Below are 22927 nucleotides of genomic sequence, written 5' to 3' on the forward strand. Positions count from 1 at the left end.
AGGATTCATGTAAATAGCTGAGTTATCTGCTGAAATGATCAGTGTAAAAGTCATTAAAATTCCATATTTTAAAGGCATTGTAAAGCTGGCCTTTCTAGCCAAATGTTACTGGCTGTGATCATGATATAAAATATTTGTCTGTCTGATAATTCTGGAAGCCAACATGAATATATAGATTTGGACAGAGAAAAGTAGTTGACAAACCGGTCTTGCATAGAAGTAAAAAAAACACTTGTCATTAAATGTTTTCTGTGTTCTTTTGAATGCAATTATACCCCTCATCCACTAGATGGCACCGACCCAGTCCAAAGTCTGCATTTTATCTTCTCTCCAGGCTGCAGGCTATCCTGTCACTGTTTGCTATAACACACAGTCTGCCAGTTTTTTGAACATGGAGAAGATCACAGACTACCTTTGCAAATACAAAAACTACGTTTTTGCTGTTGGAGTCACAACAGCAGAGTACATAGACTCACTGCAAAACTTTGAGATCCGGGACACTGATGTGTTCCTTGTCACCTACCCCAAGTCAGGTGAGCAACAGAATGTGGCACACACAATTACGTGTTATTTCATCTATTTAATCTTAGAGTGTTGTTCAGCTGTGCTTCTCCCATACCCATAATGTGAAAGTAGACTCTCTGTCCCTCTCCTTCTCCTTCTCTCTCTCTCTCTCTCTCTCTCTCTCTCTCTCTCTCTCTCTCACCCTCTCCCTCCCCCCTCTCTCTCTCTCCATTTGTGTGTGTCTCTCTCTCTCTTTCTCCATCTGTCTCTCTATCTCTCTCTCTCACACACACACACACACACACACACACACACACAAACACTAACAGGAACAGTGTGGACACAACAAATTGTAACGCTGATCTGCGAGTCCGACTTCAAGGACTCTGCCCTCTACCCCAACAACTTGGAGAGAATGCCATGGCTGGAATACCTCGAGGGCCGTCCGGACTACTCACTGCGGCCCTCCCCGCGACTCTTTGCCTCTCACCTCACCCCAGCCCTGATGCCCCCTGGGTTGAGGGACAAGAGGGCAAAGGTGAGCCCAAGGAAACAATGCCCAGTTGCACGTATGTATTAATGTGATGCTATCATCATCAGAAAGTGTGAAGAATGTTATGTATGTTTATCACATACTTTCAAAAGCCATTGACGTGCCACATTCATTAACATTCAAATAGTCAAGCAGACCATTCTGTTTGCAGACCTTCAGACCTTTCATACCTAGGTAGACTATTTTATACCCATACTGTTCCCCCTCCTAATTTGCCCCACCTTTCATCCTGAACAAGACCACCAGACAGACCCATTATGTTACATTATGTATTTTACCTTCCTACAACTGAAAGTGACTTGTATGCTGTAAAGAAAAGTTAGGATTTTGCTGTGGGACTGCCATGTTGAGACACCGACCGCTTGTGTGATGGTGAGAGAATGGAGCAAAGAGTGATGCTGGGAGATTGAGAAAACATCGCCACCTTTGGACAGACTGGAATTCCATCAAGTCCTTTGCTAAATCTTGCACCTGCAATCAACTTCAGAGCCAAAATAGAGTAGACCGTTAAAACACGATAATCACTGAATGATCTTTTTCTCTGCCTTAGGAGCAGACATTTAGTTGTAGACCTTATTTGCTATTGTTGTATACAATGGTGTAGAAATACACATTTAGACACAGCTGTAGTTCTAGCCACTTTTAGAAGTAGTATGTATTTTTGAATTTGGTTGTTTATTTCTTTCTCTCTCTCTCTCGCCATGTGTGTGTGTGTGAGTGTGTGTGTGTGTGTGTGTGTGTGTCTGGGTGTGTGTCTTTCTGTGTATTCCAGATAATTTATGTCATGAGGAACCCAAAAGACAATGTGGTATCATATTATCATTTCTGCAATGCATGGAAGTATTTGGAGACCCCAAACAGCTTTGATGAATTTCTGCAGCAGTACCTTGAAGGGCAAGGTAGAGAAACCACCATTCGGCATGGAGAGTAGACCTTACTAAAGTAGAGATGTCAGACTTAAATGCATTAATTCCCCATGGTTTTAATGATTACTCTAATCAAGTACTTTTAATCCTACCAACATACCGTAGAATATTTTTGTATTACAGTAAGGTATACGCATGTGATACAGATTGGTACATGAGAAAATCCCTTACGAATTCTCTAGTTGGGGCTGCATCCTGGTTCGACCATGTGCGTGTCTGGTACTCTCAGAGAAAGCAGTACGATATATTGTTTCTGTCATATGAAGACATGATCATGGTAAGTAGACAAACACTCTACTCTGTTGATACTGCTCAATGAAAAGCGACCATATACAAAGCAGAGAGGACATTTCACACAGAACTTAAATGGCAGAACCATGGCAATAACTCCTGTCATTACAACTATCTGCTCCTGTCACGACAATGGGGAATTATCAGACATAGCTAAGCTGCCTAAATGAAACATGGTCCTTTCATTTCAACCTATTAATGCCGACAAGATTTTAAATGTAAATGTTGCCGATGTAGCAAATTCACACAATCCCAAATACATGACCTGATGACCAAGTGTGTAGATCATAGGCCACATCAAGTGTAATGCTGGATGGTAAACTCATTATGATGCCAGCCTTGTGCCCACAAATCTCAACAGTTATTAATTGTTGAGCTTATTATGAGATGTTTTTCCCTGAATTTGCCACTGCAGGACCTTCGGTCCGCTGTGCAGCAGATTTCCCACTTCCTGGGGCGAGACCTTGACGAGGCAGCCATTAATAGAGTAGTGGAAAAAGCTACCTTCAAGAACATGAAGACAGATCCAAAAGCTAACTATGAGTTCTTGCCTGAGGACCTGCTTAACAGAGATAAAAGTCTCTTCCTGCGTAAAGGTCAGGAGTGAATCATCCTTATTGATCCCAGAAGTGACTTCTTGGTAAGCATCCAACGAATGTATTACCGTCCCTAGTTTTTCCTAAATGTAACCCTGTTTGGCAGGAACCATTGGTGACTGGAAGAACACGTTCACAGTGAACCAGACTGAGATGTTTGACCGCATTTACCGAGAGAGAATGGGGGACCTGCCACTGAAGTTCATATGGGAAATGAATGGACAGCCACAGTGACATCTTATTATGAAGGTTTATGAAGACTACAACTGTAATTGATGTTTGGCGCGTCCCTCTTGCAAGCTGCTCTCTCTCTCTCTGTCTGGATGTATCTATCGCTCCTATACACACACACACACACACACACACACACACACACACACACACACACACATGCACAGAGACACATAAAGAAACACACACACACACACACACACACACACACACACACACACACACACACACACACACACACAACATCCCCTTCAGTGACATTCACAACATATTCATCACCTGTTGAACCAAGCTGAGATTTGAATAAAACCTACTCCAGTGTCTTTGTGCCCATTCACACTTCATTAAGTATCAGGCAAAGAAATAGTATTCTCGATCCTAGTATTGGTTGAACCATTTATTTTGAACAAATGAGTAAATTGCGAAGGGTTGCTTTTTTCACATCATGCAATCAATTTCTCAATTTCAAATGATTTCGTAAGTATACAATAATCTGCCGTGTGTTACATCTTTGCTAATATTGTTTTGTTTCCCATGAAATATCTCAGTTTTATAGTCCTGAGTCATGCAAACACATGCAACGGAGATGCCTGAAACACTAAGTCATTTATTAAGACAGCAATTATTAGCATTGTTGGATTCAGATGCAGTAACACTGAAAGTATCATTGAGTGCAGGCATAAACGTTCTCTATTATGCTCAAGACAAAAGATGGATATCAATTACTTATTGAGATGAGCAAAAGGAACCAGGAGCCATCATTGACTGGAAGAACACGTTCACAGTGAAACAGACTGCATCCAACAAATGTATTACCGTCCCTAGTTTTTTTTAAATGTAACCCTGTTTGGCAGGAACCATTGGTGACTGGAAGAACACGTTCACAGTGAACCAGACTGAGATGTTTGACCGCATTTACCGAGAGAGAATGGGGGACCTGCCACTGAAGTTCATATGGGAAATGAATGGACAGCCACAGTGACATCTTATTATAAAGGTTTATGAAGACTACAACTGTAATTGAAGTTTGCCCCCTCCCTATTGCAAGCTGCTCTCTCTCTCTCTGTCTGGATGTATCTATCGCTCCTATACACACACACACACACACACACACACACATGCACAGAGACACATAAAGAAACACACACACACACACATACACACACACACACACACAGGGGCGGACTGGGACAAAAAATCGGCCCGGGCATTTTGAACCAGACCGGCCAACTAAATTCGATAACACACCTTTTCAGTCTTTTTGGTCTCTCGAATGTCTACACCAACCAGGCTTATAGCTAGCAGGGCGTCTGCCCTATAGTCTACTAAAAAATAAGAAGAAACGGGACGCCCTACTTTTAGGCAGGACGGCCTATAGACAGTGGCGCGGGAAGGGGGGTGCTGAGGGCGCTGCAGCTCCCCCTATAGCTCCAGGCCCGGAAAAATAAACAAGCTCTTACTCATTATTATGTATTAAATATATATTTAAACGGTTTACAGTTTTTTACAATTGCTAAAACACATTCTTGAAACAGTCACTCATTTTCTCTAAACTCTAAACACAAAACCTCATCTTCAAGCACTATTTACAAAACCTCCGAATCCTCTTGCAAAATGAAACTTTCGCCTCAAAACAGTTTTACCTGTGCTCAAAATCAAACACTGCTGTCAAATCAGAAAAAAAGTGTTCAAAATGATATACACTTTCAAGCAGTCAGTAAACAATACACCAAAAAATAGAAAACACACTGTTCAAAACATATAGTTCTCAGGGAGAAGTACATTTTTTTTTACCTCAAAACAAATTTCATATTTATCTATCATTGACTTTCGATGAATGAAAACATGTTCTCTCATAGTAGCTATACAAATGTATCAGAAATTACTACTTTGCTTTGCTCTAATTTTTGTTGGTTCTTTCTCCTTCTTGTACCCCTATAGTACTGTTCCCTGCATCTCACTACCCACAACTCACTCTTGTTCTTTGTTGATATGAACCTGCAACCAGTCAAAATCTATTGAGCAATCAGTACTGTTACTGTACCAAATAGAAAGCGCAATGTTCAGGGCCATACAACTTGTTTACGTATTGTCCTTATACAGCCTACAATGCACTGTAGGCCTACTACAATATACACTACCACAGTAAACGGGACACAAATCAAAGGAGTCAACGTGGTGTTTACTTGTCCTCCTCCCCTCACATTGTTTCTTCTATTCATTCTCAGGCTTTCTCCTTCCCACCTTCAACAACCTGTTTGCTCCCTAAACTGGCTCATATTGGTTGTGTCACATCATTTGATACAAGTTAAATCAATTTTGAGTGGTTGTGTTCAATCAATGACATTTGTTCTCTATTTGTATTTGATTGTTGCCACTTGTATTTACCGGTATGGATGACATGTCAATTAGAGTGCAGAATGTGTTTTAAGACTGAGAATGTGTTTAGAGTTTTGCTGAAAAGTCTAAGTGAGACCTGCAAATTGTGTTTTACCATGAGTAAAGTAGTTTACCATGAGTAAAATAGTTTAAGGTATTGACAACAGACTGCACAATTAGCTTCATGAGTTCAGGCAACTGAGAACTTTGTAAAGCCAACTGGGTTTTAGTGTTTTAGCAATTGTAAAAAACTGTAATACATATTTTTGCGTTGGGGAAGAAAATAAATGTTAAACAAATGGGTTTGCTAGTTTTTAGTTATCACAGGCATGCATGGAGATCTTGCTATATGAGGTTCACGTGTGTGTGCTGAAGTTGGTACTGTAACTGATGAAGAAAAACGTATTTTGGCAAAAATGCGACTAGTTAGAAGATGGAGATGCTGCAGCACCTTCTTCTACTTTCCACCCACGCATTACTGTCGCAATGACTAGCAATAAGCCAAAAAATAAATTAACATAGACCAAACTTTCAAATTCTTTATTGTGGATTCACAGGAGTTGTGAATGTTAATGACGTTTATAATTTATGCCGAGATCTGGAACATGCCACATAATCGATCGTGTTGTATGTTTTGTTGTTGATCATTTATTTTTTTGGATCTGTTTACATGTTTAGATTCTCATTGGCGATAGGCAATAATTGTAAGTGATGATCCCATTTTTGTAGGGGGGGACAATGTATGGTAACATTTCAAAGAGTAATTCCTGGGGGGGGGGGGGCATGAAAAAGTTGTCGTCTGGACCTATTCAGATCTGCACGCTGCACGCTGAATCCGGGGTATTGTTCAACGTGCTTCGTTACTGCACTTTACGTGAATAAATATTGCTCACTTTACTGGAAAAAGATTGCGCACTTTACTGGAATAAAGACAGATTGCTGCATCAACCACAAAAGAAACTCCCTTTTTCTTTCAGCACCCCCGGCATGAAAGAGGTTCCAGCGCGCCTGGATGCGCACCAAAGTAAACATCGGTCCTGCTCGCAAATCCGATCCACTGCCAGAGGAACAACTACGCAGTCGGGTCGCTGCCAAACAGAAAGCATCGAAAACTTATACTGATGTGAAAAGGGGAGCACGGGTGCCAAAGATTAAAGAGGGAAGTTTAGTCAGAGTAAAGAAACCTTTCCATGTAAAAAAGGGACAGTCTAAGTTTCAGAGACCTACCAGAGTGATACGCAAAGCCGGTTCGAGTGCCTTTGTGCTGGAGGATGCGTACATGGAACGTTACCCACCTCTCTCTGGTCCCTAAGAGTGAAACAGAGAGGGATGCAGACCCAGAACCAGTGGCCTGCCGGAGTTGGCCCAGCAACCTGAACTGCCCGAACAACCAGTTTGCCCTGGGGTAATGGAAAGACCTGAGAGAGTGAGAAAGGAGCCTGCTACACTGGTCTTTCAGGCATTAGGCAGGTTTACTGTTAGTACATTTCCATGATGTATGAACTATGACTGCTGTGTATTAACTCTTTCAGCCTATCGCATGCCTCTGCGTGAAGCCTATAGTAGCCATAGGAAAACTACTCCCCCATATAAAGCTTTGGGCTGTTTGTGAATCGTTAGACATCCTTTAGTTCCTTCTCATAAGGTCCATTCTTCAGGATTTGTTACTACGAAAGGAGCCGAAATGGAACCAATTTCTGACTGTCTCTGCAGGTATAAAGACTATGTGTTTGAAATTGGAATCACAACTGCTGACTACATTGATTCACTGCAAAATTTTGAGATTCGGGACAGTGACATCTTCCTTGTAACCTACCCCAAGTCAGGTGAGTACAAATACACGACACCATTATAACTGTAAACATAAGTGAATGAAGTGGCCTATTACAATTATATGTTAATTAGCCTATTTTGTGCTGTAGAATATGAATGAGATACTACAAATAGCAGTGATAAAAGATTACCCCCTTTTCCTCTATATATAAATTGAGATTCACAAATAATTAAAGCGCAGTATCTAAAATTTATTTGAGATGATGGTAACACAGATAAAACAATGATGCACTGAAAAGAAAATCTAGACTCACAAATATCTGTACCTCTTTTTATTTTAACCAGTCCTCATCTACTAGTTAGGCATCTAAAAGAAGTTGAATTAAAAAAACATTGTTGTACATACACGTGTTTTACATACACAGACAAATATTTACTGCTGGGATCAAATACATATTTTCTCACACACATTCATACACATTCAACTCGCCTCAGGTACAGTATGGACTCAACAGATCCTGGCTTCAATTTGCGATTCGGATTGTCAGGACACTAGGCTTGGTTCAAACAACATGGAGAAAATCCCATGGATAGAGTACTGTGCCATGATGTACTGCCCTGACCATGCTCTGCGACCATCTCCACGCCTCTTCACTTCCCACCTCACACCAGCTCTGATACCACCAGGTCTGAAGAACAGCAAGGCAAAGGTAGGGGATGGTTGGGTTTCTGGCTCACACAAAGCGGTCCAGTGAGAACCATCTCAGGCAGTGGGTCAGAGAAACCTGATTATCATATAGAACAACCAAAGGTCGCAAGATCTGTTTGCATTAGAGGCCTAGCTCATTTACATTTAAAACCTAGGAGGTGTCTTAAACAGTAAATATGGCTAGAGTTTGAGATGCTTATTGTTCAGATCTGCACCACTGAATCAGGAGTAAGTTCCATGTGCTTCGTTACTGACAAACGATCTGACAAACATCCTCTTTATTACAACATGGACACTAGATATTTACTTTTAAATGATGTTGTCGTATGTTTTTTATACGTCTATGATGCAGATTGTCTATATCATGCGAAACCCAAAGGACAATGTGGTTTCATATTATCACTTCTGCCATGTTTGGGAAAAATTGGAAACCCCAAAGAGTTTTGATGAGTTCCTGCAGCAATATTTGGCTGGTGATGGTAAGTAATCTCACATCGAAGCAAATTCAGGCAGGCAAATGAAAGGCTCAACATTTTTGACACTTTGTATTGGTATGATCAAATTTGGACATGTATTATAAATCTTTTGCGCTTTTTTCAGTCGAAGGTGCATCCTGGTTTGATCATGTCAGAGAGTGGATCACACTGAGAGATCAATACAACATCCTTTTCCTCACATATGAAGAAATGAAAATGGTAAGGGTTATATACAAACATTCCATTCTATTCTGTGGGCATTCTGTAGACTGTATTCATCTCATCTGTAACAACTTGAAGGGAAAGGGATTAGCTTTAACTATCAAAATGTCAAAATGTTAATGTCAGTTTTAATGACTGGATGCATGTGAAAGAAGTAGTCCAACATTTTTGGGATACCTTATGGCGTCAGTCTTCAGACAGACAGACCGACAGTGCACTAAAAGAAATGCTTAATATCTGTCTCATTCAGGACCTGAAGTCTGCCATCCAGAAGATTAGCAACTTCCTGGAGAAAGACCTGGATGAAACAGCTATTGCCAAAGTTGTTGAGAAGGCCACATTCAAGAATATGAAGAAAGACCCAAGGGCAAATTATGAATTCCTGTCTGATGACTTGCTCAACAAGCAAAATGGTGGCTTCTTGCGTAAAGGTCAGATTTCCCATGCTATAATTACAGCACATGCCTAGACTCAAAAGTTAATAACTATCATTGATGCTTACAGTATGTGAATGATCTAATGCATGTAGGACAAGTTCAGATATGTCATGTCACACAATGTATATGCAAACAGCATTATGCATTTACTTACTTCATGTGGATGCTCAGTTACTGGAGCATACTGTATACAAACACAAAGAGACATGTCCAGAGAAATACATTGTCGGCATAAGTCGTATGTGGACTTGAATCAGGCGATTTAATAATTTCACACTCATCGTATTATCATCCTGGTTAGTGATAAACAGAAAAAGGTGATGAACCATTAAAGTGGAACAAGACAGTCAGTCAAAATAAATTGAAGGCTATTCCAGGCAGAAAAACAGATAAACTATAAAGTGCTTGATTGCATGACACAGAACAGATGATAAGGTGTGGCAGGAGGGAATTTTCCCAATGTTAAATTGGTAAAATGGAATAGGAGTTCTATTCAATGAAAACAGACAGTGGCGATTTTAGCCCGACATATCTGGTGAGGCAATTTTGTATGACATCATGTCATCGTCACAAAATAGAGTTAGCTGATTATTATATTATTATATAAGCAATTTGCCTTTATGCCCAGGTAAGCATAGGCTGCATTTTGAGTGTCAGCAGGGAGCAGAAATCCTATTTCAATTACATTTCACATGCTTCAGTTCTCCGCACGACACAAAGATGTTGCTTATAATACAGCAACAAAGTAAATAAAATAGATTGCAATAAAATAAAAAGATTAGATACACATACTTCAAATAATTTGCATGCTTTATCGAGCTTGTGGCACGCGCATACAACATGGAGCGAAAGGCACAACTGAAACAAATAACAGCAACAAATCATGCTGCTAAATGAACAAGATTACATAAAATATTGTCTTATAAACAGAAATTATTTCAGGCTACAACTTGAAAAACGGAGGCTGGTCCCAAAACAGTAAAAACCAACGATAGCTAACGAGCAGTAACGTAGATCTGTCTGATACGATCTGTGGGGCACATCTAAACCTGCCCCATCTCCCAATGTAAACTTTGGCCTGTGTCGCTCACGCTCATTGGTGTTTCCATAGCATCGGTCTTATTTTTGCAGCAATGCCCTAGGAGGGGAGGGATAGTTAAGAGCAGGCAGTATTTCACAGAGCAAGTGCAAACACAGAAACACACACAAATCAAACTCCAAAACAGCAATATACTGCTTATAATTCTAGTTTATTCACACACACATTTACAATTGAATTGCTACTTTGCAAATTAAATAAGATAAGATATATTTGACCACAAAGCACAGATGTATTGAGCTTTCTGCACCACAGCACCATCTGGATCTGGTGGGGCAGTGCCCCATGTTCCCATCTGGATCTGGTGGGGCAGTGCCCCATGTGCCCATCTGGATCTGGTGGGGCAGTGCCCCATGTGACCATCTGGATCTGGTGGGGCAGTGCCCCTAATGTAGAAACGCCACTGAAAACAGATATCCCAGTCTTCTGCCTTTACTTTATCACAGCACGTAGCCTAACCCAATGGCACAATGTCTAAACTGATGCCATTGCTATACTTAGTAAACTACAACTTCACCAACTGCACTAGTAGATGCATATAGTCTAAATGTATTAATACATGAGAAATGTCACAATGAGGAATCAAGAAAATGCAGGAAAAGAAACGTGACACTGACCTCAAGTGCACCAATAGTTCATCTGTTTAAGTAAAAAAAAACAAATGAAAACACCTTTCACAGTAAGGTTATAACAAGCCACAGCCTTTTTGTTTTGGGACAATACAAACTTCTGTTTTGTTTTATGGTTTGGCAGGTACCATCGGTGACTGGAAGAACACCTTCACAGTGGCTCAGAGTGAGATGTTCGACCGCATTTATCAGGAGAGAATGGGGCATCTGTCGCTGAAGTTCACCTGGGAAATGAATGGGCAGCCAAAATAAGAGGAACAGATAATTTCCAGAAGTGAAAATTTTTAACAATATTTCATCATGTACAGGCCAGTTCAAGATTTAAGACAAGACCAGCTGCTTGCTGCAACAAAGTTTTCTTACTGTAGTATGACCCTCTTGGTGCCCCGTACCTGGGGCTGTATAAACGTATATGTGATTTAAACAGTTCAGTAAATATGCCAGCAGGCTAAAGATATGCCGTTGTCCGAATTAATTTGTAATGCCAATTACTACACTTACCAGGGGGACATCTTTCAACAGCACCAATGTTTCCATAACAATGCTTTTGTTACACCACTCGTGTTGGTGCACCACTTGTATTAATTAGCTAGCTGGTTAACCAACTAACTTACTAGCCAACAGTCAGACGAATTACATTTGTTTTTGTGACTTTGTTAGTGTATGCTTTCTGACTGGTGTTGTATAGACACTGGTGTTGTTCAAACCGAGTTAAAGGGAAACTTTGGTATTTTTTAACCTGGGCTCTATTTCTAGATATTTTTGGGTCCAAACTTTTAGTAAGGACAATTAACAAAATAAGTCCAGTATTGATTTAGGACACTATAACTGGCAACAGAAAAACAGCTATAGAATGTAATCCCATGGGGCAAGCAAGACACAAGCATTCGCTAGTAAGCCACTTGTTTTCGGCACTGACACACTCGTAATGTTCTTTTAAGGGTGTGACAACATGGTTTCTACAGTTTCAGTAGTTTAAATCCTATCTTGACATAACTTTAATTAAAAAAAAAAAAAAACCCTGGTCTTCTTTCACCCTTGCATTTATAGGCAGGTTCACTGATTTTTAAATCTATTAATCAAAATACAACTAAGTGCCCCACGGGGCACCTTGGGGCTAGAAGGGTTAAATCTTATCTTGACATAACTTTAATTAAAAAAAAAAAAAAAAAATGGTCTTCTTTCACCCTGGCATTTATAGGCAGGTTCACTGTTAGTAAATTTCCATGATGTATGAACTATGACTGCTGTGGATTAACTCTTTCAGCCTATCTATCGCATGCCTCTGCGTGAAGCCATGCCAATAGTGAAGCCATGCCAATAATACAACTACACCCCCATATAAAGCTTTGGGCTGTTTGTGAATCGTTACATCCTTTAGTTCCTTCTCATAAGAAGTCTCTGTCTTTAAGAGACACACACAAATCAAACTCCAAAACCGCAATATACTGCTTATAATTCTAGTTTATTCACACACACATTTACAATTGAATTGCTACTTTGCAAATTAAATAAGATAAGATATATTTGACCACAAAGCACAGATGTATTGAGCTTTCTGCACCACAGCGCCATCTGGATCTGGTGGGGCAGTGCCCCATGTTCCCATCTGGATCTGGTGGGGCAGTGCCCCATGTGCCCATCTGGATCTGGTGGGGCAGTGCCCCATGTGACCATCTGGATCTGGTGGGGCAGTGCCCCTAATGTAGAAACGCCACTGAAAACAGATATCCCAGTCTTCTGCCTTTACTTTATCACAGCACGTAGCCTAACCCAATGGCACAATGTCTAAACTGATGCCATTGCTATACTTAGTAAACTACAACTTCACCAACTGCACTAGTAGATGCATATAGTCTAAATGTATTAATACATGAGAAATGTCACAATGAGGAATCAAGAAAATGCAGGAAAAGAAACGTGACACTGACCTCAAGTGCACCAATAGTTCATCTGTTTCAGTAAAAAAAAACAAATGAAAACACCTTTCACAGTAAGGTTATAACAAGCCACAGCCTTTTTGTTTTGGGACAATACAAACTTCTGTTTTGTTTTATGGTTTGGCAGGTACCATCGGTGACTGGAAGAACACCTTCACAGTGGCTCAGAGTGAGATGTTCGACCGCATTTATCAGGAGAGAATGGGGCATCTGTCGCTGAAGTTCACCTGGGAAATGAATGGGCAGCCAAAATAAGAGGAACAGATAATTTCCAGAAGTGAAAATTTTTAACAATATTTCATCATGTACAGGCCAGTTCAAGATTTAAGACAAGACCAGCTGCTTGCTGCAACAAAGTTTTCTTACTGTAGTATGACCCTCTTGGTGCCCCGTACCTGGGGCTGTATAAACGTATATGTGATTTAAACAGTTCAGTAAATATGCCAGCAGGCTAAAGATATGCCGTTGTCCGAATTAATTTGTAATGCCAATTACTACACTTACCAGGGGGACATCTTTCAACAGCACCAATGTTTCCATAACAATGCTTTTGTTACACCACTCGTGTTGGTGCACCACTTGTATTAATTAGCTAGCTGGTTAACCAACTAACTTACTAGCCAACAGTCAGACGAATTACATTTGTTTTTGTGACTTTGTTAGTGTATGCTTTCTGACTGGTGTTGTATAGACACTGGTGTTGTTCAAACCGAGTTAAAGGGAAACTTTGGTATTTTTTAACCTGGGCTCTATTTCTAGATATTTTTGGGTCCAAACTTTTAGTAAGGACAATTAACAAAATAAGTCCAGTATTGATTTAGGACACTATAACTGGCAACAGAAAAACAGCTATAGAATGTAATCCCATGGGGCAAGCAAGACACAAGCATTCGCTAGTAAGCCACTTGTTTTCGGCACTGACACACTCGTAATGTTCTTTTAAGGGTGTGACAACATGGTTTCTACAGTTTCAGTAGTTTAAATCCTATCTTGACATAACTTTAATTAAAAAAAAAAAAAAACCCTGGTCTTCTTTCACCCTGGCATGTATAGGCAGGTTCACTGATTTTTAAATCTATTAATCAAAATACAACTAAGTGCCCCACGGGGCACCTTGGGGCTAGAAGGGTTAAATCTTATCTTGACATAACTTTAATTAAAAAAAAAAAAAAAAAATGGTCTTCTTTCACCCTGGCATTTATAGGCAGGTTCACTGTTAGTAAATTTCCATGATGTATGAACTATGACTGCTGTGGATTAACTCTTTCAGCCTATCTATCGCATGCCTCTGCGTGAAGCCATGCCAATAGTGAAGCCATGCCAATAATACAACTACACCCCCATATAAAGCTTTGGGCTGTTTGTGAATCGTTACATCCTTTAGTTCCTTCTCATAAGAAGTCTCTGTCTTTAAGAGACACACACAAATCAAACTCCAAAACCGCAATATACTGCTTATAATTCTAGTTTATTCACACACACATTTACAATTGAATTGCTACTTTGCAAATTAAATAAGATAAGATATATTTGACCACAAAGCACAGATGTATTGAGCTTTCTGCACCACAGCGCCATCTGGATCTGGTGGGGCAGTGCCCCATGTTCCCATCTGGATCTGGTGGGGCAGTGCCCCATGTGCCCATCTGGATCTGGTGGGGCAGTGCCCCATGTGACCATCTGGATCTGGTGGGGCAGTGCCCCTAATGTAGAAACGCTACTGAAAACAGATATCCCAGTCTTCTGCCTTTACTTTATCACAGCACGTAGCCTAACCCAATGGCACAATGTCTAAACTGATGCCATTGCTATACTTAGTAAACTACAACTTCACCAACTGCACTAGTAGATGCATATAGTCTAAATGTATTAATACATGAGAAATGTCACAATGAGGAATCAAGAAAATGCAGGAAAAGAAATGTGACACTGACCTCAAGTGCACCAATAGTTCATCTGTTTAAGTAAAAAAAAACAAATGAAAACACCTTTCACAGTAAGGTTATAACAAGCCACAGCCTTTTTGTTTTGGGACAATACAAACTTCTGTTTTGTTTTATGGTTTGGCAGGTACCATCGGTGACTGGAAGAACACCTTCACAGTGGCTCAGAGTGAGATGTTCGACCGCATTTATCAGGAGAGAATGGGGCATCTGTCGCTGAAGTTCACCTGGGAAATGAATGGGCAGCCAAAATAAGAGGAACAGATAATTTCCAGAAGTGAAAATTTTTAACAATATTTCATCATGTACAGGCCAGTTCAAGATTTAAGACAAGACCAGCTGCTTGCTGCAACAAAGTTTTCTTACTGTAGTATGACCCTCTTGGTGCCCCGTACCTGGGGCTGTATAAACGTATATGTGATTTAAACAGTTCAGTAAATATGCCAGCAGGCTAAAGATATGCCGTTGTCCGAATTCATTTGTAATGCCAATTACTACACTTACCAGGGGGACATCTTTCAACAGCACCAATGTTTCCATAACAATGCTTTTGTTACACCACTCGTGTTGGTGCACCACTTGTATTAATTAGCTAGCTGGTTAACCAACTAACTTACTAGCCAACAGTCAGACGAATTACATTTGTTTTTGTGACTTTGTTAGTGTATGCTTTCTGACTGGTGTTGTATAGACACTGGTGTTGTTCAAACCGAGTTAAAGGGAAACTTTGGTATTTTTTAACCTGGGCTCTATTTCTAGATATTTTTGGGTCCAAACTTTTAGTAAGGACAATTAACAAAATAAGTCCAGTATTGATTTAGGACACTATAACTGGCAACAGAAAAACAGCTATAGAATGTAATCCCATGGGGCAAGCAAGACACAAGCATTCGCTAGTAAGCCACTTGTTTTCGGCACTGACACACTCGTAATGTTCTTTTAAGGGTGTGACAACATGGTTTCTACAGTTTCAGTAGTTTAAATCCTATCTTGACATAACTTTAATTAAAAAAAAAAAAAAAACCTCGTCTTCTTTCACCCTGGCATGTATAGGCAGGTTCACTGATTTTTAAATCTATTAATCAAAATACAACTAAGTGCCCCACGGGGCACCTTGGGGCTAGAAGGGTTAAATCTTATCTTGACATAACTTTAATTAAAAAAAAAAAAAAAAAATGGTCTTCTTTCACCCTGGCATTTATAGGCAGGTTCACTGTTAGTAAATTTCCATGATGTATGAACTATGACTGCTGTGGATTAACTCTTTCAGCCTATCTATCGCATGCCTCTGCGTGAAGCCATGCCAATAGTGAAGCCATGCCAATAATACAACTACACCCCCATATAAAGCTTTGGGCTGTTTGTGAATCGTTACATCCTTTAGTTCCTTCTCATAAGAAGTCTCTGGGCCCTATCTTGCACCCAGCGCAATTGACATTGTCACCGACGCATGTATAATTCCTATCTTGCACCCGGCGCACAGCGCGATTTTCCCTCCAGAGGCGCGCTTCGAAATGAACTTGCGTCGACATGGGCGGGGGCGGAACAGAGAAGGCGTTTCTCTGGCGCAAGTGGTATTTTGCAGTTTCAAAACAACGCCGTGCGCCGTGCGCCATTGACCAAAAAAAAAGCTGGTCTAATGTGAGGCGCAATGTCTAAAGTCTGCAACGCGTATTCAGAACGCTATTTTAAGGGCGCATGTGCTTGCCCGCACAGTATAGGACCTATAGGCTACACTTTACTTCTGTCGTCTTCACGAGAGATTTACACCAATTGTTTGGCAAGCCATATATAATTACAAGGAAAATAAAGTATTTACCACATGAGGAAATCATTGTGATATCCGTATCCAAGACATTTTAAAACTAGGCATACATCTAGCGTACACAATTGACCCAAATGATTCAGGTTAATTGAAGCTGCGTGACATTTGATTTATTGTATGGCTTTGTTGCATTTATTTAATGCCAGTATTATTATAAATCTTGTAAACTCATCTTTGTGTATGTGGACTTTATTTATGTACCTTGGGTTTGGTCAGCTGGTGCACTGGCTTGGGTGACGATTTCCATGCCCCCAAATCCCTGCAGGCTCTCAGGCGTGAGGGTAGACGTGGCGATGTCCTCTGCTGCCGTCAGATCCTGGGTCGAGGCAGATCCACCTCCCGTGAAGGCACGAGAACGTGTGTTACCTTCCAGCTTGGATGTCCCACGTCTCCGGACGTCATTATAGCGTTTTCGGCAACGTTTTCGGGTGCCCCGTTGCAGAAACAACCACGGCAATATCTTGACATGCTTGCTTGACTTTGCTTACTTTTGGAGGGTTTCTCGCATCCCCATATATATCTATCTCCCGGCTTTTTACAAAGCCATACAATAAATCAAATGTCACGCAGCTTCAATTAACCTGAATCATTTGGGTCAATGTGTAGGCTACGCTAGATGTATGCCTATTTTTAAAATATCTTGGATATGGATATCACAATGATTTCCTCAAGTGGTAAATACTTTATTTTCCTTGTAATTATATATGGCTTGCCAAAAAATTGGTGTAAATCTCACGTCGGTCTCCTCGGCTGTGAACTTTTCCGGTCTTCCACCAGGTAATTCCGCCATCAAAATAACAAGCCGCTATGGACTATGCGCTCCTCGCTCTTAAAGGGAATGTGAAATGACGCTCGGATTGGTTTGCATATTACGCCCAAACCACACCTATGGCTGAGTAACCTCCTTTGGACCAACCCTTTTGACACTTGCGCTGGACGCAAGTGTGTTTTTTCCGCCGTTAAAATAGCAACTGCGCCATAGAGCCGCCCACACAGCTACTTGCGCTTGGCGCCGTCCTACTTGCGTTTCTGATCGGCAAGATAGGGCCCTCTGTCTTTAAGTTTCAGTTTCTGAAGAAAGAGACATTTAAAAATAGGGCCCAGGTTGAAAAATCCTGATTTTCCTTTTAAATAAGTGATCAGTTTAACTTCTCTTCTTCTGCATCCAACTGGTTCAAATCATACTTATCAACTCAAACTCAGTGTGTTAAAATAGACAATGTATTATCCAACTTCAAAAATCTGTCTACAGGTGTTCCCCAAGGTTCAATCCTGGGTCCACTTCTTTTCAGTCTTTACATTAACGATCTTCCATCTGTCTGCCAAGATTGTGAGGTTCTGATGTACGCAGATGACACTATGATCTTTGGGTGGGGTAAGAATAATGTAGAGGTCGCTGCTAGGCTTACAAAGGTCATGGTTGATGTGTCTGACTGGTTAAACAAATGTTGTCTTCAGCTGAACAATTCCAAAACCGTTGCTATGTTTTTTTTCTAAAACCAGTCTCACACTGAACCCAATGTGTTTATTTCTGATCAAAGAATCAAGATTGTGAAGGAATACAAATATCTTGGTATCTTGATTGATAATCAGCTTACTTTTAAAAAATATGCAAAAAATTTAAATTCACCTTGGCCAACTTTAGGCATCTTAGAAATCACATGTCCACTGAGGCTGCTAAAATGTATATGTTCTCATTGATTTTATTTCACATTAACTACTGCTTACACAGCTGGTCTACTGCAAACTCGACTACTCTTAAACCAGTCATGTGTCTTTACAAACAGGCTCTCAAAATACTTGATAAAAAACCTAATTCACACCATCACTGTTCTGTCCTCCAAAAATACAGACTTTTAATTTGGGACAATCTGATCACATTTTAGAACTGCTGATAGAGATTATTTCCAAACACTGTTAATGACTTAGGAATATAATAATCAAGTGACTTGTATTAATATATTCCTTGTATGAATCATGTGCTTATGAAAGCAGGAGCATGGCTTTTCTCTGTGTGTGTGTAACTAGAATATTAGGTGCCACTAAGTCTGCATATGAACAAGAGCATGTTTAGACCAGAGGAGATAAGAAAGGAACTGTGCTTCTTCCGTCCTTCTGCAAAACTGCCATCCTTGCAAGACAGGGAGCCTCGGACGTGAGAAATCCACCACGTGATCATCCCTGCTGAAAGCTAAACTTCTGACTATATAAACTTTGTGCGATGAGTTTATCAGGGCCTTTACTGTCAGCCTTGTGCTGGTAGGGGAGCCCAATTGCAATTGTTGTTGTTTGTCTAATAAATATACTTTCATGCAGCTCCGGAGTCCTGAACTAACTAGGGTGAATTTTCACCTCCGGTTTAACCTGCCCCCCCCCCCCCCCCACCACCACCACCACCACTATGCAGCCTAGTCAAGTTTAGAGCATCAGCAACCAGTGCTACTCGAGGGGCAGCAAGAGGAGACTGTGATATTTCTTTAAAAATGGAACATCTCCCACAGAATATTAGAGAATCAACCTCATTTAACAGCTTTAAAATAAATCTTAAAACATGGTTAATAAATAACCAAAAATGTGAGCATTAGTGGGTCAGTAGTAATAATATATTGGTATTTTATTTTTTTTTTTTTTTTTATTATTATTATTATTATTATTATTTTTTATTTTTTTTGTCAATGTTTTGTTTGTATATATACAGTATGTATATATGTATATATATATGTTAATGCCTTTTTTAAGTTGTTTAGCCATTAACACTCTGGCAGGGGGACTGCCAATGGAAAGTAGCCTTTTGGCTACAATTGGGTGCATTAACATTTTAATGTTTATTAATGTACACTGTCCCTCTTCAACAAATAAACAAACTGAAACTGAAACTGAATTGTCTGTCACTCCTCTGACCAAAACTCTGTCATGAGTTATAAGTGTTCTAAAACCCTTTGCAGTTACTAGCAATGATTAATTAATGGTATGAAGTAGTGGCATCCCATTATTCAGGATTCTGATAAATCAACTCAGCTTTCAATAAAATGGTTAAAGGCCAAACAGTATGTGATACAGTGCCCTCCACAATTATTGACACCCTTAGTGCCTTAGGAAGTCATGGTTGACCACTTAAGAGTTCCTAATCAAACAGGTGAACTAAAAAATGTAAAATATGACTGGTAATATACTTCAGTTAGATTTTAATAATAATATTTTCTAGGTGTGCCAATAATTGTGGCACCCATGTTTTGGAGAAAAATATTTTATGTAATGTCAAAAAAGAAAATATTTCAATCATTTTACTTCAAAGAAAGGGTAAGATATTTGTGAATATTTTGAGTGAAAGACCAACAGGATAAACAGCAAATATATATTTTTTCATAGCCAGCTTTGGTCACATTCACTAAGGGTGCCAATAATTGCGGAGGGCACTGTAGGTGCCTGTATCATGGGGTTGGGGGTATAAGGAATACAATGACACTCTGATTCCATCACACCTCCTGCTATCCCAAGGACACATTATTCCAGATGGCAGGACACTTAACCAGAGACCCTTACATTCCAACCTGTCTAATTAAGAGGCAAAATGCAGGGGGCACTGTGGCGCGAGCCAATAAGCCCCCCATTTACAGGCTACAATGCCCAGGCCCATGGGGACAGAGGTTCGATTCCGGCCTGCTGTCGTTTCAGATCCTCTCCCCAACTCCTTACTCCTTCTCACGTCCTGTCCAAAATACTTTACTGTCCTATCCAAATAAAGGCTAAAAATTCCATAAATAAATCTTTCAAAAAAGAAGGGGCAAAATACAAACTAATATGAGACACTTTGGAATATTGATGATTGTCAGTCATTATTGATTCTGATCTCTAATCCTGATTTGCCACTCCGTTAGTTGTTCTGTTAGAACCAGAAACAAGCGTGTAACTTTCAAGCCTGACCTGAGCCACAGCAAATGTGCTTTGTTTTGTGTGTGTTTGTATGAGAGTCTGTACCTGTGTGTGTGTGTGTGTGTGTTTTAGCTTGTGTCAAACTTTTTAAAGCCTGAGTTATTTGCCAAAACCTTTATTCTGTTTCTCTATACCACATCAACATCTACAGTTGAATTCACCACCAGTCCACTATCAATTTTAGAAATGTTTTCACCTGGCCAGAAGGTTGGTTTGAAGGTTACTAATCCTTGTAACACAGTAAAAGTTATTGCTGATAGACATTGTGACAGGGTTTAAAGCAATAAATTGGGAAACTGTTTATTGTGTGCATAGTATATACGTTTTTATAAGTTTCAATCAGTGAAAGATGTTTGCTCAGTTGTCAGTATAGGAGTTGTCTAAAATGCTTTTCATTCAGCAGATGAGTTGTAAAAGCTAAAACATCCATTTTTATAAAGACACGACTGAGCTGAACCTATTGAACCATAATGCAATAGGTGTTTAAAGTGGCACATGTTTTAGAATCAAATCTGTTTTAACATTCCCCTTGCCTCCTTTATCCTGATATTATAATACACTGGATCCTAATAATACACTGGATGCCTAATCATGCATGTAACACTGTATGTTATCAAACTGTTCATGTGTCTTCACATTCTCTTTGATTTTAATGTCTACTTTTCTGCAGGGGTGGTATGTCTTCCTTATCACTTAAAGAAAAGTTGGTTGCCCAGTGGTGCCCATGAACATGTCCACAGATGGCTGATCCTGAGTGATACCAGTCTATCTGGAAGGGTTACCATAGTAACCCACAATCCGTTGAGCTGACCGCACCCTGGGGTGCCGTGACGCATGCTCAGGGGTGCCGCGGAATGGCCCAAGGCTTGATCATTTAATGACATTTAAAAATATATATATATCAATTTCAAAAGGCTACAGTTTACAATTGATTCAGGGCGTAACATCAACAACAGCTCTCTCGTTGACTTTGTTCGCTATTCCGTATTGACAGCAGATGGTGGAGTGCAGGTAGGCACAATGGATAAATTTTTTAAAGAGAGTGTATCCATCTCCACAGTAACAAACATCAGAATCGAATTCATCAAATAGAAAAGTGAGCCATAATAACGACCCATACCTCCAGTATGGGTTCACTTAGTGTGGCGAGGTGACATGCCCCACACTAGTATGCCTGTTCTGCAGGGAGACGTTGGCTAATGCAGCCATGGTGCCTAGCAAGTTGGCAAGGCACCTGAAGACGAAGCACCCGACACACCAGAACAAAGACATTGACTATTTTGAAAGGCTTAAAACACAGAATACCACACAGAGCGAACGCTTTCTACCGTGCGTGTGTCTGAGAAGGCACAAAAGGCCAGTTTTTTTAGTTGCCGAGTTGCTTGCTAAATCTAAAAAGCACACACAAAAATCCCCCTCTCTGATAACACGATCAAACGTCGCATTGATGATATTCGCATTGATGATATGTCGAGTACATGGAATCTGTACTGAGTGAGAAACTACGGCTAAGGGGGACATTTGCGCTTCAAATAGCTGATCGCTAACGTGAGATATGTGGATGAGGACAAATTTACAGAGAACTTTATTTTGCAAAGAACTGGACAACCATCAGGCACGTGCACAGATACGTAGACCCCTCAAGCACCAGCCCTTGTGCCCTGTGTTATGTTTGACATCGCTGTGACGATGCACGTTACGTTACGTAAGTTTCATACACTTTTGATATGAGTCACGCATGCGTGAGTTAGTTAGTTAGCTAGTTGAATAAATGGAGTAAGTTCCAACTAGAGCTCTGTTGCAACACGTCTTTATTTCTACATAACATTGGCGACGAAGATGGCTGACTGTTCCCTACCTCCACCCTCTCCTTTCCTGGCGCTTCCCGGAGAACCAGCCGTGCCATGGATATGTTGGATTGTTTCATTCGAAACTTATCTTTTAGCTGCCGACTTACATGATGTATCCGACGCGAGGAAACGTGCATTGCTACTGCACTGCCTTGGGGCAGAGTGACAGCGAGTGTTCGGAACTTTTGCCGCAGACACCAGCAAATACAAGGACGCTGTGGAACATCTTCAGGAACATTTTGCAGCTCCTCAGAGCGCTCTCCTACGTCGCGTTAAGTTTTGGCGCCGACACCAACGAGCTGGTGAGTCTGTTTCCCAATACGTGGCTGATCTGAGAGGCTTGGCTAGCCTATGCAAGTTTAATGCATTGCAAAATGAAATGATACGGGATCAACTAATGTTACACACGAACTGTGAGAAAATCAGGGGCAAATTGTTGCTAGAAAAGGATGATTTGACACTAGCTCAGGCTATTACGATAGCTCTACGGATAGAGTTGGCATTGGAATGTGCAGCAAGCCTGTCTTCAGCCCAAAATGACACTCCAGCTGATTCCACCCAACCACTGTCTGTCAGTTCTATTGGTCTCCCAGACAGTATCCAAGTAGCCT

At 40.5% G+C, this 22927-nt stretch overlaps 2 protein-coding genes across 2 annotated transcripts; both read left to right on the top strand.

Moving 5' to 3' along the window:
* Positions 1–391: 391 nt before the first annotated feature.
* On the top strand, positions 392–3104 carry sult3st1 (sulfotransferase family 3, cytosolic sulfotransferase 1; the record flags this gene model as incomplete). The annotated part of the gene is made up of 6 exons (XM_080855780.1): positions 392–533; positions 834–1042; positions 1830–1956; positions 2166–2260; positions 2690–2870; positions 2977–3104. The coding sequence occupies 6 exons, from the start codon at positions 392–394 to the stop codon at positions 3102–3104; spliced, it is 882 nt and encodes a 293-aa protein (XP_080711906.1).
* A 4060-nt stretch (positions 3105–7164) lies between these two features.
* Positions 7165–11077, top strand: LOC308378782 (amine sulfotransferase-like; the record flags this gene model as incomplete). Its single annotated transcript, XM_080855779.1, has 6 exons — positions 7165–7306; positions 7749–7963; positions 8315–8441; positions 8563–8657; positions 8911–9091; positions 10950–11077. 6 exons carry the CDS (start codon positions 7165–7167, stop codon positions 11075–11077), a joined length of 888 nt encoding a protein of 295 aa, XP_080711905.1.
* Positions 11078–22927: the final 11850 nt, after the last annotated feature.

This window comes from Sprattus sprattus (assembly GCF_963457725.1).
Source record: "Sprattus sprattus genome assembly, chromosome: 18".
Taxonomy (NCBI): domain Eukaryota; kingdom Metazoa; phylum Chordata; class Actinopteri; order Clupeiformes; family Clupeidae; genus Sprattus; species Sprattus sprattus.